The 18266-nt window shown below is 47.9% G+C and overlaps 1 protein-coding gene across 2 annotated transcripts in view; it reads right to left on the reverse strand.

Annotated features, from left to right (window-relative positions):
- The window catches only part of ST14 (ST14 transmembrane serine protease matriptase), a 40487-nt gene extending 22915 nt beyond the window's left edge, over positions 1–17572 (reverse strand). The window contains exons 1-2 of one of the 2 annotated variants that reach the window (XM_081172508.1): positions 16992–17572; positions 1358–1517 (exon numbers count right to left, since the gene is read on the reverse strand). In XM_081172508.1, coding sequence (XP_081028634.1) covers positions 1358–1517; positions 16992–17102 — 271 coding nt within the window. In that variant the 5' untranslated portion in view covers positions 17103–17572. Of the gene's footprint in view, positions 1–1357; positions 1518–4820; positions 4967–16991 lie in introns of those variants that run through there. The other variant, XM_081172509.1, reaches the window with a different exon arrangement.
- Between the last annotated feature and the right edge of the window lie 694 nt (positions 17573–18266).

The raw sequence follows: 18266 nt of genomic DNA on the forward strand, positions 1-18266 counted from the left end.
TTTTTAATTTCAATGCGCTATTCTCTTTTTTAGTGGGTCACGCAAACCACTACAGTTGTACCTTGGATCCTGAACGCCTTGTGAGTCAAACGTTTTGGCTCCCGAACGCCGAAAACCAGGAAGTGACTGTTCTAGTTTGTGAACGTTTTTTGGAACCCAAATGTCCGACGCAGCTTCCGACTGGCTAAAGGAGCTTCCTGCAGCCAATCGGAAGCCGTGCCTTGGTTTCCAAATGTTTTGGAAGTCGAGCGGTCTTCTGGAACGGATTCTGTTCGACTTCCAAGGTATCACTGTATTCTGAATCATGCTTTTGATAGGGTAGAGTAGAGGGCATTGGGGATGAATTTCTGAAACCCAGGGGGCAGGGCCCTGGAAAAGGTTGGGAAACACTAATCTAAAGTGTGAGCTCCTTGGGGCGAAGACCACTATTAGCTTGTGCACATTGCTGGTGCTTATGAATAATAAAATCAATAGTCTTCTTCAAGTTGTGGTGTGTTTAGCATCTTGGTTATACAACTTCTGCCACATGCAGCCAACAGTTATTTAATTTTGTGCAACACACACACACACACACACCTGGTGATTGAATCTACATTCTTCTGTTTTGGTTGGTATGGTTTTACTTGTTTTGACAACTGTAATTGTTTTTAGAACTAACTGTATATCAGACAGACAATGGACGTATAAACCTGAATCCCACTCTGAAGGGTTGGGGAAAACTCCATAGCAGGCTTGGGGGTCTGGGGGGCACACAAGGGGGTGGAGGTTTCACAGCATGTGCAGTTGTCATTCCGCTCACGCAGTGATTTGGCTGGATTTTAAGTTTAAATTGGCTTAGGCAGCAGGTCAATAAACTAAAGCTTTGGCCAACTGATCCACCAAGGGAAATGTTTTAATTGGTGGGGTTGCCTATTGAGGACCGATGATATTCCCAGCCTGCTCCAATGTGTCCTTGTAACAGAGAATAAAAATTTTAAAGGTGGCAAAAAACTTTATTTATTGAACTGCGGTTTCTCCCCTGCTTCTTCCAATATCTTTAAAAGGCAGGAGGTTTTCATAACTGATGGTTTTTACAAGGAAACGGCTTTTAATAGTGCTGCACTGGTTTGTTTTTTTATTATGACCTGTATTTCAGTAGATTAGTTTTTTATACTGTTTTGATTCTATCAGCGTCAAATTGTTTTTTTTCCTTAATGATGATCTTTTATATGTTTTTAGCTTTCTGCATTTTAGCTGTCTTGCTTAATTTGTGTAAGCCTGCCTTGAATCCCAGTCTGGGCAGAAAGGCGAGATCTAAATAATCATAATTATAATACCATGTGGCAACCCCACGACTTGCAAACTGGGGCTTACTTACATCTAAAGTGCCAAACCAGGAACCCAGCAAGCAGGGAGAGGAGGAGGCAGACGAGGACGATGGCTATCGCCGCTATGCAGCGCTTGGGACCCCTCTTCTCCACCTTCTTGGCGTTCATGGTGGGGAGGAACTCCAACCCTTCTTCCAGGCCGTTCATATCCTAGGGCGAAGCAAACACAGAATCAGGCTGCCATCCCAACAAGGCGCCCATGAACTCCTCCCTCCTGCAGATCCCCAACCCCAACGACAGGGCCGGCCCAAGATATTTTGCTGCTGAAACAGGGGAGCTCAGCCAATGACAGTCATACCTCGGGTTAAATATGCTTCAGGTTGAGCGTTTTCAGGTTACACTCTGCGGCGACCAGGAAGTAACAGAATGCGTTACTTCTGGGTTTTGCTGCTTGCGCATGCACAGATGCTAAAAATGACGTCACGCGCATGCACGGAAGTGGCAAATTGCGACCCGCAGACATGGGTTGCGTTCGCTTCAGGATGCGAACGGGGCTCTGGAATGGATCCCGTTCACATCCAGAGGTACTGCTGTATTACTGTTTATTGAATTTATGAATCACTCTACATGCAAGGAATACCCAAGAGAATCTGTTTCCGCGGCTGAGGAAAGAAAGCCCACAAGCACCTCTTTAAAAAACAGAAATTGAACAGCCAATGCAGCTCTCTTTTCACAGCGCCCCAAAATTAGCCGTGTTGGAGTCAGCTGCCTCACCATGCCCAATGGGAGGATTGGCCCTCTCTCAGAGTGTGGATTCTGTTCCGTGGATCAGCGTGACAATATTGGAGCGCTCTGCTCTACACTGCCTTGTGGCATCAGGCTAAAAGATCTCTCCCCAAATCCAGAGCCATCCAGTTGTTTTGAAACACAGCTCCCAGCAGACCCAGACAAAACATCTGGAGCTTGGGGAGAGGGCCAGGGACTAGTCAAAATTCATTTTCCTAGCACGATTCTTGAGTCTCCCAAGCAAGGCAAGAAGGCAACAAAAGTGCCTTGAAGTGGGGCAGGGAGAAAACCAGAAGGTATATAGTCCTTGCACATGGGAGCTCCATTTTCTTTTTATTGAATTTGATTTGATTCATGAATCGTTGTCCACAGAATTCCTAGGAGGAATGCCAAAGTAAAAAACTGTAAAAGAACAATTACATCTAACTATCATACAAACAGTGACAAATCTATTTTCCTTTCTCCCCCCCCAAAAAAAAAATAATTAAAACAAGAAATAGAAAATGATGTAAGACAGTGCCCATCACATCAAATGGCAGGGAGTTCCGCAGGTTATTCATGCGCTGCTTGAAAAATGACTTCCTCCCTTTTGTCTGCCCTAAAGCTAAAGCCAGCCCTCAAACCGGCTGAAGTTCTAGCTTTACAACAGACAGAGGAAAGGCAGATAAAGAGGGAATAATGCCACCTCTGCATAGTGAATAGGAAGCTGAAAAACAGTCCAAATTTTTGATAAACATTAGATACAAGAGAGGCTGCTCCATTAGAGTGCTCAGTCTGATATCGGCCAGGCTTTACCTGCCTGCCTTTTTTACAACCAGCCCAAGGGAGGGGACCCTTTCCAGGAAACACTACTACAAAACTAGAAACTGCTAGCCCCTATTCCTCTCACAGAGCTAAGTCCCCGGAAAGAGGGATTGATTGTTCAACCACACTGGCTGGAATGTGTCCCTGAACTTCTGGCTTGTGCCAGAGAAAAATGTGTGCGAGAGAGTAGAAGCCAGCCCACCGCACAAAAGGCAAAATACACACCAATTGCTCCACCCATTTTTGCCCCTGGCCCTGCCCACCACTGCCATGTGGCCCCCAAGAGGTTCCCAGGAGGGAATGTGGCCCTCAAGCTGCAAAAAGCACCCCACCCCATACCTGTTGCAAAGGGGAGGAGGACAGAGAGAGGCCCCATCCAATTGTCCAAGGCCACATTAAACTCGTGAGAAATAAGCAAAAACCGAACTGGGGGCTTGCCAATTCTTCATTCCTCCCTTAGGCCATACAGTGGTACCTCGGGTTACATACGCTTCAGGTTACATACGCTTCAGGTTACAGACACTTCAGGTTACAGACTCCGCTAACCCAGAAATAGTACCTCAGATTAAGAACTTTACCTAAGGATGAGAACAGAAATCATGCAGCGGTGGCATAGCGGCAGTGGGAGGCCCCATTAGCTAAAGTGGTACCTCAGAACAGTTTCAGGTTAAGAACGGACCTCCAAAACGAATTAAGTTCTTAACCCGAGGTACCACTGTACCAGCTTAAAAAGCAGCAATCCTATAGGAAAACAGCTGTCAAATGAGGGGAGGGGGGAGCCACTTCCCTTTCACCTCTACAACCCTGAAACTATGAACAAAGGATCTGCCCCCAGAAGGCACAAACAGACACACTCATCCCCAGAAAGTGCGGCGGAACAAAACGTGTTGCTCACACACTTTCTGCAAGAGTTTCGGGGACTTCCGTGTTCCTTTCTGGGCTGCCCATCCCTGCTCAGGCAGCACCTGCGGAGCAGAACCAAGCCAGGCCGGCTCAGCCAGGCCACGCCTCACTCGTGGTTTGCGCTTTTGGCGTCCACAGCTCCAAGGTGACAGACTTCCGCCTGTGAAGTCAGCAACTTTCAGCTGACTGAAAAAGATCAGAGTGTCTCTCCCCCCCCCTCCCCTTTTGCCCGGTACACTTTCTTAGAAGCAAGACACAACCCTACCTTCTCCTTTCTAAGAACATCTAAACCAGTGTTTCCCAACCACTGTTCCGCGGCACACTAGTGTGCCGCGAGATGTTGCCTGGTGTGCCGCGAGATGTTGCCTGGAGGGAGGCGGGCGAGTCGGGCGGCGAGAGGCGGGGCGGCGGCGGCGAGGAGAGGCCGCCCAGCGCGGGGCTCTCGCCGTCTGCCTGCCTGGCTGCCTGCGAGCTCGGCGGGCAGCGCCTCCGTCCGCAGCGCCCGCCTCGCGGCTCTCATTCCCTGCCCCTGCCAAAGCTCACCCAGCCAAGCCGCGCTCTCCTTCCTGCCTCGCTTTGCTGCCTCCTCCCCCCCCTCCCCCAAAGCTTGGAGGTTCCCCGGCAAGGGGGAGGGGAAAAAATGGAAACTTACACTTTCGTGCGTCCCTCCCGGCGTGACGCTGCGCGCTGACGTCACGGGGCTGTAATGGTGGTGTGCCTCGAGATTTTTTTCATCAAACAAGTGTGCCTTTGCCCAAAAAAGGTTGGGAAACACTGATCTAAACAGCCTGATGGAACAAGTCCATGGCCCAACTAGTCCAGCATCCCTGCTCTCACAGAGGCCAAACCAGATGCCTCCGGGGAAACCCACACGCAGAATTCGAACACAAGAGCCTTCTCCCCTCCTCTGCCTGTGGTTCCAGCATTCAGAGTTATTTACTGCCTCTGGCCGTGGAGGCAGAGCTCTCATGGCAGGTTCCCATTTCTCTCTCTCCTTTTAAATCGGTTCTCAAATCCCACCTTTTTCCTCTGAGGACTCGGATTCAAACGCCTTAATCCTCACTCGGAGCTGTGTGACTGAGCCAAAGGACTAGAAACGTGGCTCACATCCGCCTCTCGTCACCCGGGTCTCTCCGCACCACTGCCTGTTCTTTCAGAACGCAGTGCCTTAGTGAACTGAGACCTCTGCTGCTCACGCAAAACCAAGGCATTCAGTGCTGGATGAGCAAGAACGGCAGTCGGGCCTTGCACAATGACTTTATTTTCGGCTGCTCTGTCTGTCTGTCCGCAGCTTGTGACCGACAGACTTGAATACAAGGAAAGCCGCCAGGGTTCTGCAGCCGTGGCCTACAGGAAATGGTTTATTTACAGGTCAATCTGCGTCCCACCAGATGCTTCACCGTGCTGTTTTTATTGTAATCATCTGTATGCTTTTAATCAATCATTTATACTTAGATATCGTTCTAGTTCTATAAAGCTATTGTTGTTGTTTTCCTATGTTTTTAACTGTTTCTATTTGATCCGTAAGCCGCCTCAAGTCCCTGAAAAAGACAGGCTATAAATAATAATAATGTGGTTGGACTCCCCCAGCAGCCCAAGGCAGCATGATCAGTCACTGGGGGTGGTGTGGTTGTGGTTCAAAAGCATACGGAGGGCCGTGTGTTTCTTCCACCGCTAAGAAACCAGAGGAGGAAGCATGCAGGAATCAAGGAGGAACTGGGCATCCAAACCACAGCTGTGTAACTGTCCTCTGTGGCAAAGCCATTCCGAGCACAGAAGCGCTCTTGGGACCCCCTGAAAGGGGAGAGCAGCCTTCCCCCTCCACACACATCTGGTGCCCTCCAGATGTTTTGTACTGCATCACCCATCAGCCCAGCTGTGCTGCCTGGAGCTGATGGGAAATGCGGTCCACAACAGCTGGAAGGAACCAGGTTGGGGAAAGTTGCAAGAGAGCAAACCAGAACTCTTGGTTTGCTTTGTTGTTTATATACTTGAGCCTAAATTTTTTTTACTTATCTTGCAGTATTGAATTTATTCAGTTTCTGCCAAATGGTTGATTTTTGAATTTACCGACATCATTTGTTTCAGCCTTCACTACATTGTACAAAAAAAATCCTGGAAGCAAGGCTGATTATTATTTTAAATTATTTATTGAAATCACTACGGGCCTGTAAGGTTGGTTTTGGCTTAGAGAGAATATAATCCACCTGGGAACCATCACAATTTATATGTGGGGAAAGACAATACTGTACTTGGCTAGGTGCATCAATGGACTCACTCGGTGTAAGGCATCTTCCTGTTGGCAGGAAAGCAGAAGGGAAACAGACCCTGGCCTCTGCTCTGCCACTGGCCAGAGTCCACTGGGAGCCTATATCCCCTGCCTAAATCAATGTATCAGGGAAGAGCTTTGCATGAAGTAAAGTCCCAGGTTCAATCCTGACAACTGCAGGAGGTGCTGGGATAAAAAGCCTGTCTGAAATCCTGGCTGGCTGCTGCCAATCAGAGCAGACAACACTAAGCTAGATTGGGTTTAACTTGGCATAAAGCAGCAGCCTCTTCTCCTCTTTCACTGCCTCTAATCATTTACTCAGGGCTCACTTCCTTCTCCAAGAGAGAGAGAGAGTCCTCTCACGCCGCTGTTGCGCAAGTCTGGTTTCATTCAACCCTGTTTGTTACTTATCCCTTTGATGACTCAGACCTCAAATGAAACACAGAGGAAATATGTCCAAGTTAGGCCATATGTGAAGTAGTTGGTCAGCGAGAGCCATTCCAGACAAGTTTGGAGGCTTAGCCAGAAGGGAGAAACTGCCCTTTCCTTCTTCCAAGCTGCTCCCAGGATCTGATTCAGCGACACCCAAGGCCAACTGAAGGTCTCCGGCCATAGAAAGTCACCCAGCTGATATTGCTTGAATTAGAACAGGGTCTCCCAAACCTTCCCCACCACCACCACCACCCCATGGACCACTTGACAACGACTGGAGGTCTACACACACACAAACACACAAATGTAAAACAAATGTGTGTGTTTTATATGTTAATAAATAAATAAATAAAAATCACAGGTCTCGACAGACCACTGAATGGGTTTCCTGCCAGCTGTAGTGATTGCAAGGTGCAGCAAGAATTTAAATTGTGTAGCCGCTTCTTTTGTTCCTTATGCTGCATGACAATTTGCATTCCGAAGAATTCAAACTGTAATACAATGAAATGCAATGTAAGAAATAAAAGATGCAATGAGAAGACCATTGGAAATCATTAGAAACATTGAATAAGACGGGCGAGCTGTCTCCCATACTCAGCCACAAACGCACAGCAGTGGCGTAGCGTGGGTTCTCAGCACCTGGGGCAAGGCAAGTAAATTGCGCCCCCTAACCCGTGGATTTTAGCACTCGAGTCTCTTCCGCGCCCCCCATGTTGCGCTAGGTGCGGCAGGCCCCCCCTGCACCCCCCACCCTACGCCACTGCTCCCACCACAAGTCTTCAGGACAGCCATCCGAAGGCTGGCGGCGGGAGGAGGTCTCTCCGCCCCACTGCCAGCCTTCGGAGGAGGCCCGAGGACAGTGGGGTTCCTGCTTCCTCGAGGAGGACCAGCCAAACGCGCCCCCAAATGTTGCGCCCGGTGCGGCCGGCACCCCTGGCACCCCCCACGCTACGCCACTGACACACAGACAGGGATAGCTTTCTCGGCAGAGCATGAGGATCTTAATCTCAGGGTTGTGGGTTCGAGTTCCACATTGGGCAAATAAGATTCCTGCATTGCAGGGGGTTGGATTAGATGACCCAACAATTCTAGGATTTTATGTCATGGGCTAAGTGAATGAAGCTCACAGGCCACTCGTGGTCCACAGACAACAGTTTTGGATCCTCTAGCTTAGAAAAAAGCATGAGAGTAGCTCAGTGGTGTAACACCTGTTGTCAGAGCCCGAGACCACAACTCCCCTGGTACCCCACCATGCTACGCCCCTTGGGTAGCCACCCACAAAGGCAACTCAGTACCTAGAGGGGTGAGAGTCAAAATAATCAACATGGTGCATGCTGATGAACTACAACTCCCATCAGCCCCAGCCAGCATAGCCAATGGTCAGGGACCATTGGAGATGCAGGCCAACCACACCTGGAGAGAATCATTTTGGCTATCCCTGCTCTCATTTCTCTAGGTCCTGGGATAGAGCAAAGGCTCTTTAATTCTGTCTTTTCAGATCATTTGACCGTTGCATAAGGGGTGGAAGACCGTGCCCTGCAGCCTGCCTTGTCACTGTGGCTAGTATTATCCCCTCTTGCACCCTCCTGCTCAGCTAGGTGCTGATGGGGAGCCAACAAGCAGGACTCTGAGAGCAACAGCCATCTCTCACTCAGCAACTGGTATTCAGAAGCAACCTGCCTCCAATTCTGGATACTATGTTCAACCAGCATGACTAAGCAGCCACTGGTCGCCTTATTCGTCTTAATCCCTTTCCAAAGCTGTCTGAGTTGGTGACCATCGCCACATTGTGCAATACAGTGGTACCTCGGGTTACATACGCTTCAGGTTACAGACTCCGCTAACCCAGAAATAGTGCTTCAGGTTAAGAACTTTGCTTCAGGATGAGAACAGAAATCATGCTTCGGCGGTGCGGCGGCAGCGGGAGGCCCCATTATCTAAAGTGGTACCTCAAGTTAAGAACAGTTTCAGGTTAAGAACGGACCTCCAGAACGAATTAAGTACTTAACCCAAGGTACCACTGTAGCTAATTCGATAATTTGACTATGTGCTGAATAAGTAAGTATTTTCTCTTGCCTGTTCTGAATATCTCACCATTCAGCTTCATTGGATGACCATGAGTAGAAAGGGAGAAAAACTTTCTATTTGCTTCTTTTTTTTTCTGGGGAGGAAGAGGCCAGAGGAGGAAGGAATCAAAGAATTTAGGAGATTCCAACTACAGTCAGAGAGGGGTGAAGAGGACAGATCATCTGCATAACATGTTCAGGCTGGACTAGTCCTTCTCAAGCAAACTGAGGAGTAAAGTTTGCTCAACTCCTTCCTAAAGCAGAAGTCAGTTTCCGATCTATCCAGCGTGTGACTGTGCCAGCCTCTTTGCAGGCATCACGAACCAAGGGGCAGGGGGTGTCGCAATCGATGCACACACCATGAGGAATGCTGACATCACTGTTTCTATATGCAGTCAGCAAGTTTATTTCGAGTATTATGACAATCATAAAGGAGTCCCTGCCCTTGGGAAGACAGTCTAACAAGGCACGACACAAAAGGAAAAGGAGTTGGGAGGGAGGAGGAACAGAGCAAGTTCAGAGAAACGAAAGTTTGTCCATCACCTTTTCATAGAAATCCCCAAGGCAGCATTGGATTATCGTGCCAGGAATTTGTAGTTTTTTGGCAGGGGCGGTGGCAGGGGGGAGGACAGGGGGACAGAAAGAGTAAAAAATGCCAGCTGTCCAGTTCAAATCTCACTGCAGGTTTATGACCTGCCATGTTGTTTTTATTCTGGTTTTGCATTGCTCTGTTTTTATTCCATGCTAAAATGGACAGCTTAGTCAGCAGATAACGAGGCTCTTAATCTCAGGGTTGTGAGTTCAAGCTCCACCTTGGGCAAAAGATTCCTGCATTGCAGGGGGTTGGAGTAGATGACCTACGTGGTCCCTTCCATCTCTTACAATTCTAATATTTTTAACCTTTACTGGAATCTGTCAACAGACATTCGGTTATTATTGGGCAGTAAAGAAGTGAAGTTATGGAAATTGAACAAATGAATTGATTACTGTCAGACTCTGCACCACCCAAGCTGCAATACAAAGAGTGCAATCTTGATCGATCATAAACCTGGTTTGTTGTAAAGATTAACCAAAATAATCCTACTTCAGGGACTGTGCCAGCAGCAAAAGGCTTGTTGTACTCTGGACCAGGAAGTCCTCACCTCCAACATGAGTTCATCAGGCCTGCAGCCCGCAGCTCCCCATGTACACTTACCTGGGAGTAAGCCCCACTGAGCATAGCGGGGCTTACTTTCTAAGTAAACATGTAAAGAACGGCATTGTCAGGGAAGCTGTGTTAGTCACAGAGCCCTCTCCCTGTAGCCATAAAACACTGATCTGCCTGGTTTATTCCAAGGATTGTTGAAATTGTTTTTGGTTTAAAAAAATGAATGCATTTGTACTGTTCAGCCAAAAGGGTTTCCAGATTGGATAACAAAGACAGAGAGGAGAAGCAAACAGACAGGTTCCGAGTCAGAATTCCTACAAACAGTGCTTTGTTCCTTTAAAAAAATGTTTAGGGGTACTCTCATTTTCCTACTCATATTGAAATACTGCCCCTCAACGAGGCTGAACTTAGATTCACAAAATGTTTAGGCGCAGGCATGGCCAAACTTGGCCCTCCAGCTGTTTTGGGACTACAACTCCCATCATCCCTAGCTAACAGGACCAGTGGTCAGGGATGATGGGAAGTGTAGTCCCAAAATAGCGGAAGGGTCAAGTTTGGCCATGCCTGGTAGGGGATATGTGTAACCCTGCGTCCCCCCAGAAAAAAATACTGCCCACAAAAAACCAGCTAGGGTGGGAGTAGTTCAAGCAGAGAAGAAGCCATAAAGGAGCTAATATTTCTATACGATGTACAGTGGTACCTCGGCTTAAGTACTTAATTCGTTCTGGAGGTCCGTTCTTAACCTGAAACTGTTCTTAACCTGAAGCACCACTTTAGCTAATGGGGCATCCTGCTGCCGCCGCGCTGCCAGAGCCAGATTTCTGTTCTTATCCTGAAACAAAGTTCTTAACCTGAAGCACTATTTCTGGGTTAGCGGAGTGTGTAACCGGAAGCGTGTGTAACATGAAGCGCATGTAACCCGAAGTACTACTGTAGTGGCCCTGCTTCCCTTCTCACCCTCTGCTCTGCAGCCTGATGGGAAGGATGGGAGCAGCCTGGTGGAGCTGTTATCTCATGGGAAGTAGAGGATGCACATTCGTTCTAGATAAGGGCGATCAGACCTTAGAGACAGGTGCCTATGAATAAAGTCCTTCCTCCAATTCTTTGCTGCACATAGTGTGTGGGTTTGCTCACTCTTGACACTTCATGGGGAAACCCACTAGATGAGCAGAGTATAAATAATAAAATTATTATTACTATTATTATTCATTTTCATTTTTTTATCCTTAAAAAAAATCCTCTATTTTCTTTAAAGGAACAAGACTAAACCAAACACAGAATTAGTTTTATAGCAGCTTTCCAACCACTGCACCCAAAGCAAGTCGGGGGGGGGGGCGATCCCTTGTTCAATCAAATGCTCCTTAAATCTTCCGACTATGTCACAAGCGATGGCTGCTAGTGACAGGTTACGAAGGGCTATGGCCCGATTTTGAAACAGGAAACACCCAAAGATTTATGGTCAGTGGATCAGGGCCATTTCACACTTTACACAGCAACTAACCCAGGTTTGCCACTGCAAGTACACTCAACAGGAAGTCAGGGGCCAGTCCTGGCTCTCTGGCAAACATGTAAATCAACACATGGCTTTTTAAACACCCGTTTGTCAAATTCACACATTATATTTGATGGTGTACACTTTAACGCAACAACACATTAAAAGGTGTCCAGGCACCAACAGGAGATTTTGATCCTAACCAGTAGTTAATGCATATTATTATTATTACTTAACCCAAACCCAATGAGATTATATATATACTGTATATTTGTAAACAAAGGGTTAAAGAGCCCCAAACAAACCTGATGGCAATCCATATCCATCTTCTGCAAACAAACAGTCCTCCCCGCCCCCCTACTTTGCAGCAGAGTCTGTTTACATTCTGGGTGTGCAAGTTACAATGCGGAACTAAGCAAAGGCCAGCCTCCCTTCCCCATGGCAGACAAGATGAGGCAGGTCAGGGAGGAACAAAAATAACACCATCAAGGCTCTCCATCTATCTGAAAGCTCTTCCCTTCCAGGGAAGCGCTGTGTTTTTGGACAGGGTGTAGGAGGTCAAAGGACTGCAGAACGCGCTGTAAGAATGTGCAGGGGAGATCTGGAGAGCTGCGTGCTACACGCAGAGCGATCTTAAATCCAGCCAGATGGATGGGGTATAAATAACAAGTTGTTGTTGTTGGTTGTTGTTGTTGTTGTTGAAGTTCTTCTTCTTCTCCTTCTCCTTCTCCTTCTCCTCCTCCTCCTCCTCCTCTGGAAATCCCACTTAGTCCAATGAGGTTTACTTCCAGGTAGCCGGGCACAGGGCTACAGCTGTAAATAATGTGCTTCCACTGGCCACAAAGTCCCTGGTTAGACTGCTGCCTAAGGTCTCCATTGATTAGGTGGTCACCAACGTGCTGCTAGTTTCCAGACACAGCTCTGGATGTGCAACACAAGCCCAGTAATAATACTGGCCTTCCTTACAAGGGTGGCTGTAAGAATTTCTGAGAAGACAGATGCTCAGTAGCATTGTAAAGTATTTTGCAGTTAAGTAACAACCACAGCCGCGGCGCCACTTTGGCCAGCTGGTTCTTTCAGCTTTGAAAAAGGCAGAGTTTGTGCAGCTGGGTCACAGCCCTGCCTAGAATGAGACCCAGAATCTCTGGCCTGGGCATGATGTTCACTGGGTAGCCTTGGACAATCCCCTCATTTTAGCCTAGGCTACCTCCCGGGATTGTTGAGAAGATGAGGAGGGCAATCTGTATTTATTTAATTATTGCATTTATATCTCACCTTTCCTGCAAGGAGCTCAAGGTGGCATACATATATCTCTTCCTCTCAATTTTATCCTCACCACGCCCCCAGGTGAGATAGGTCAGGCTAAGAGTGGGTGGGTGGCCCAAGTTCATCCAGTGAGCTTTGTGGTTGAGTGGGGATTCGAACCCTGGGCTCAGAGGTCCTAGTCCAGCTCTCTAACCACTACACCACACTGGCTCCTATGTATATAGCTTGTGTATCTTGGAAGAAGGAAAGGATATAAAGGTGAATAATTAACAACACAGGGCAATGTAAAAAACACAGAAGGAAAGTGCTTCAAGTTATTTGCCACTTGGTGGTTTTTTGGGGGTGGGGGTGGGAGATGCTCACTCAGGCAAGTGGCAAAGCACAGTGTGGTATTTTAAAAGACTTCTCCTTGGTTATTGCTCATTTGTAATAACTAAGCAATTTTGAAATGTAGATGCAGAGTAAAAAAAAAAGAAATAAAATCTTTAAAAACAAACATTCAAATAAGCATAGTAAACTTCGGAAGAGGTGAAATCTGACCTTTTCTGTTCCATGACACATTTCTTCCTCCCAAAGACTTCTGGGAACTGTAGCTTGTTAAAAGTGCTGGGAACTGTAGCTCTGAGGGGCAAATCACAGTTCCCAGGATTCTTGGAGTGGGCATATTTTAAATGTATGATGCATATGCAACCTTGGCCTGTTTTTAACCCCATAATTCTGTTCTGTTTCCACTATGATCTACCAATCTAAAATGCCCCTCAAAATATGTGTTTTCATACTTTAGGATGGATAGCCAAATCCCAATCCTTACCCCATTCAGAGGTGAGCAAATCAGGTAATTTCTGCACAGGGATTTGCAAAGATCAAATCCCTTGAGCATCACTAGGTAAAGTAAAACTGAGATCTTAGATACTGTTGAAAACTAAAATTCCCTGCTGGCTTTCGTAAGGGAAGGGGGATTTTGTATGAACCCAGTTAGGAAAAAAGAAAGTGTCAACATCCCTAGTCATTAAGCTGAAGGATCTACATCACCGCTTCTTCGGTGACTCACCATCAAAGAGCACAAACTGGAGAGGGGTTAAAGAGACGCAGAGAGATCTCTCTCAATATACTGAAGCCTGAAGGATATTTTTACCAAGTTTTTCTTTTTCCTTTTAAAAAATTGACTGGCCACAGCACCAGGAAATTCATCAGGTGACTTCATCAAAATCTCACGCTGAATTTATTCATCATGTAATAATATAAATTGTGCTGTAGAGATGAGACCCTTCCTGGTTTTATGCTGGAATGCAGAACAACATTTTGAGCTGCATTTAATGTTACATCTTTTTTTTAAAGAACTGAACCTAATTCCAAGTTTATAATGAAAGCAGAGTCAGGAATGAGACAGGAAATAAGATCAAAGCAAAGGAACCGCTTCTAGCCTCTTCCTAAAGTATGGGGGAAAGTAGCAGGGGAAATAAGCGTGTATTCCTATTGAAGGAAGGGCTACAGCTAAGGGGAGGGGAAGTGTAGCTCAGCGGTAGAGCATCTGTCCTGCATGCAGAAGCCCCCGGGTTCAATCCGCAGCATCTACAGTTAAGGCTGGGAAAAGACTCCCTTGCCTGAAACCCTGGTGGGCCACTGCCAGTCAGTGCAGACACTACTGAACTAGATTAACCACTGGTCTGACTTAGTATAAAGCAACTTCATACATTTCATATGCAATCCTAAACCTGCTTGCCTGGCAGTAAGCTTCATTGAGCTCAGCAGGGCTTATAAAGTTAAAGGTAAACGGACCCCTGACCATTAGGTCCAGTCGTGGCCGACTCTGGGGTTGCGGCGCTCATCTCGCTTTATTGGCCAAGGGAGCCGGCGTACAGCTTCCGGGTCATGTGGCCAGCATGACTAAGCTGTTCTGGCAAACCAGAGCAGCGCATGGAAATGCCGTTTACCTTCCCGCCAGAGCAGTACCTATTTATCTACTTGCACTTTTGACATGCTTTCGAACTGCTAGGTTGGCAGCATCAGGGACCGAGCAACGGGAGCTCACCCCATCGCGGGGATTCGAACCGCCGACCTTCTGATCGGCAAGTCCCAGGCTCTGTGGTTTAACCCACAGCACCACCGCGTCCCTCAACAGGGCTTACGTCTGAGTAAAACACAGTTAGGATTGTGCAGTAAGGCTGCACACTTATCTGGGAGCAAGCCCCCTAGAATACTGTATGGTTTACTACTGCGTAAATATGCATAGCATTTGATTGTGTAGGTTATGCCAAAATAGCAAGCCATCGTCACAAGTTTGCTTCAGGTATACAATTCATTCAGGCCACAGGGATCGACTGGAGAGGTGTGTTGCTTGCTTTTAAAAAAGAAGCAGCAGAGAGAAGGTACCCTCAGCTGCTGCAGTCCCCTGGGATGCTTTTATGTATTGGAGGAGAGGTTTGCCAACAGCAATAGGAGTTTTGAGGAAGGGAGAGGAGAAAGGAAACCAGAGGCACCCAGTGAGGCTTCTGCAAAGATTAACTGTTCTCTCCCACTTTCCCGGGGGGGGGGGGGGAATCCAACATAAAGGGATATTGATCTTGGTGATGCCAAGATGGCAGCTCCCCATTTTTGAAAGGCATCTTCCCTGCTGCTGCTGCTGCTGCTGCCACCACCACCTCCCACCATTAGGTTGGACAGCTGCCATTTTGAGTTCCCCCAGCAGCCCCTCACAGGTGTTAAGATCAGCAGATAGTAGTTACAGCTTGGTATTCTCTCAGTCATCAGAAATTGGGGGGGGGGGGGAGGCATTATTTATAGCTGCCCTGGGCTTTGCAATCTCCTCCCTAAAGATACAACCCTTTCTTCTGGCCTTGACATGGTGTATATATTTAAGGACCTACCATGTATATTGACTGCAATTTGTTTTAATCACTTTTAAGACTGTATGTTTAAATAGTTGAAACCGGGCCTGGGACTGTGCAATGAAGAGAAGGAAGAATATAATCTAGAACGATGATGATGATAGAATTGCGAGGTTGTAAGGGATTTCCAAAGGTCATGTATTACGACTCCTTGCAATGCAGGAATCACAGCTAAATAATAATATGTATGTGGATTTTCTCCAATGTAGCTTCTCTCCATGGCACTGTGCGAAATTTTAAATGGTGGTTTGTTGTCCCCGTTGTCCCCAGGAAAGCCTGAAAGGCGGGGGCCCTTACATAAGATGGCATCCAGAAGTGGGCGCTTTTACTGAGCCCCACCCCCTCAAAGAAAAAACCCACCTGGAACTGGCCCTGTCTTGCAGTTCTAAACTATGAGAGAAATGAGCGTCCACATTTATCATCCACAACAATCTTTAAAAGTGATGAAACGGAAGGAGCACATTTCATCTCGTCCAGATCATCGCAGCAGATTTTAAGAGCAAGCTTGAATGGAGCCAAGTTCAAGTTTTAATTTTAAAAAATTACACATTTAAAAATGGGATTGGCTTTAATTAAGGAAAGCCCACACTCTTCCCACATAATAGAAAGGCCTCTGCAGACCTCACCCACCGGTGTCCTCAGTTCACTGGCTCAACTGGAAAGTCTACTTGAATAAGAACACCAGGCCTCTGACCTTAACAAGAGACGTTGAATTAACCCTTTTCGGCGCTACACAAAAGAGCGTAACAGGAAAGAAATCCGCAGCAGAGACTTTGACTTTTAATCTACAGCACCTACACTTTAAAACCACCCTGAAAAACTGAGCAAGAGAGGAGGACAATCTGCTTAAAATGGAATCCAAGGCTAAGCACACAGCCGCTGATGTCAAGTTTTGCTTTTCAAAATCCCCAGCACAAAAACAAACACCTCTTTGCATTTGGGGAAGTTTGGCCACCCAACATGGGTGAACCCAAGACGGTCCACTGCCAAACTGCTTACTTCAAAACAAGAAGATGTCAGGCACCAGGATGAGCTCAAAGTGTGGCACCTCAGCATCTTTTGCAAGGCCATAGAATGGCTTTCTTTCTTCATCATAAAAGTTGTTCTGCCCTTTCCCTGGCCACCAAAAGCCAGCTGGTATGAACGCAATTGCCTTACTGTGTTCCAGAACATGCATAGGCTGAGGCTTTAACAGTTCTTGAAGGGAGATGATTTCAAGGCTGAGGGACAGACACAGAAATGGCCGGTCCCTTCGGGCTCAAGGCAGTTCATCCTCCGAACTTGATACAAGCCTAGCCCTAAAGGAGGGATCTTTCTTTTCTCCCCTTCTAGTGAAACGCTGCCATCCTAACACACACACACGCGCGCGCACCCCTCCTCGCAAGTAAGCCCCACTGAAACCCGAGTTTAAGGGCCCCGATCCTGACCCGGTCATTAACTCTTAAACGTCCTCACTTTTCAAGATACAGCTTGGGGAAAAGGTAAGAACAGCAGCAAAGAGATTGGCCACCAAAGACTCCTGTCCCGGACAATTTTCTGGGAATTATGCACAAGATCTGGAAAGGGAGCGCAGATGATCCACTCCAATCTCTCCCCCGCCCCCTCCCGAAATCTCCCAAACAAGCACTTACCTCCAATTTATTGCTGTACTTTAGGCCTGAAACATACGCCTTCGATGTAGCCCCGGAAGGTGGGCGATAAATGTTCATTTTTCCTTCGCTGGGAAGCCGGTAATCCTTCATATTTAGATTTCCCCCCCGCTTTATTCTCTCCTTTTCACAGAAAGTTTATGATAAAGTGCGATGGAGGGGGGGGACGGGGAGGGAGAAGAGAGCGAGAGGAAAGCAAGGCAGGAAAAGTTTCCAGAGAATCCCCACTTTGGAGATGTCCAAAGCAATTCCTGGCTAGATCAGGGAAACAGAAAAGAAGAATCGCGGCGGGAGGGGGGGGGGGGGCTTTAGCCAGAAGCCATGGCCGGAGCAATCCTCGTCGGCGAGTCGAAAACAGCGAGCAACTTTCTTGGAAAAGAGAAGGCGTCGTGTTCTTCCTCCTCCCTTGCAGCCTCGAGGGCGACTCCTTCTCCCCTGAGAGCTGGGGCTTTTCTCCCGGGCGCTGGGCGACTCGCTTCCCCTCCTCCTCCTCTCCCGCTCAGCAACTTCCTTGTGGGGCGCCCCTTCCGCCGCAGGTAGCCAGTTTCAAGGGTGGGGCCGCAGGGAGAGCGCGCACTCGCTCACACGCGCGCTCCAGGTTTACCTGGGCCTCTTGGCTCCGCCTTCCCAGCAGGTGAACTGAACAGGAAGTCAATGTCTCTCCCCCCCCCCCCGCGGTTTCTCTCGGCATCCTTGCGGGGCAGGCGATTGGCTGGCGGCGTGAGGAAGAGCACCTGCTTGGCATGAAGAAGGCTCCGGGTTCAAGCCTCCAAGCAGCATCTCCATTCCCCGCCTGGAACTGTGGAGAGGCGCTGCCAGCTAGTGTAGGCAACCGAGATGGACCAGTGGGGTCTGGCTCGGGGTAAAGCAGGTATGCTGGGAAGAAAGCCCGTTTTACAACTTGGTGCTAACAGTGGCAGGCCTGCTGCCTGATCCTACGCAGGATTTAAAGGTAAAGGGACCCTGACCATTAGGTCCAGTTGTGACCCACTCTGGGGTTGCGGCGCTCATCTCGCTTTATTGGCCAAGGGAGCCAGCGTACAGCTTCCGGGTCATGTGGCCAGCAGGACTAAGCCGCTTCTGGCAAACCAGAGCAACACACGGAAACGCCGTTTACCTTCCCGCCCGAGCGGTACCTATTTATCTACTTGCACTTTGATGTGCTTTTGAACTGCTAGGTTGGCAGGAGCAGGGACCAAGCAATGGGAGCTCACCCCGTTGCGGGGATTCGAACCGCTGACCTTCTGATCGGCAAGT

This window comes from Podarcis bocagei, assembly GCF_964188305.1.
Source record: "Podarcis bocagei genome assembly, chromosome: 15".
Lineage (NCBI taxonomy): Eukaryota > Metazoa > Chordata > Lepidosauria > Squamata > Lacertidae > Podarcis > Podarcis bocagei.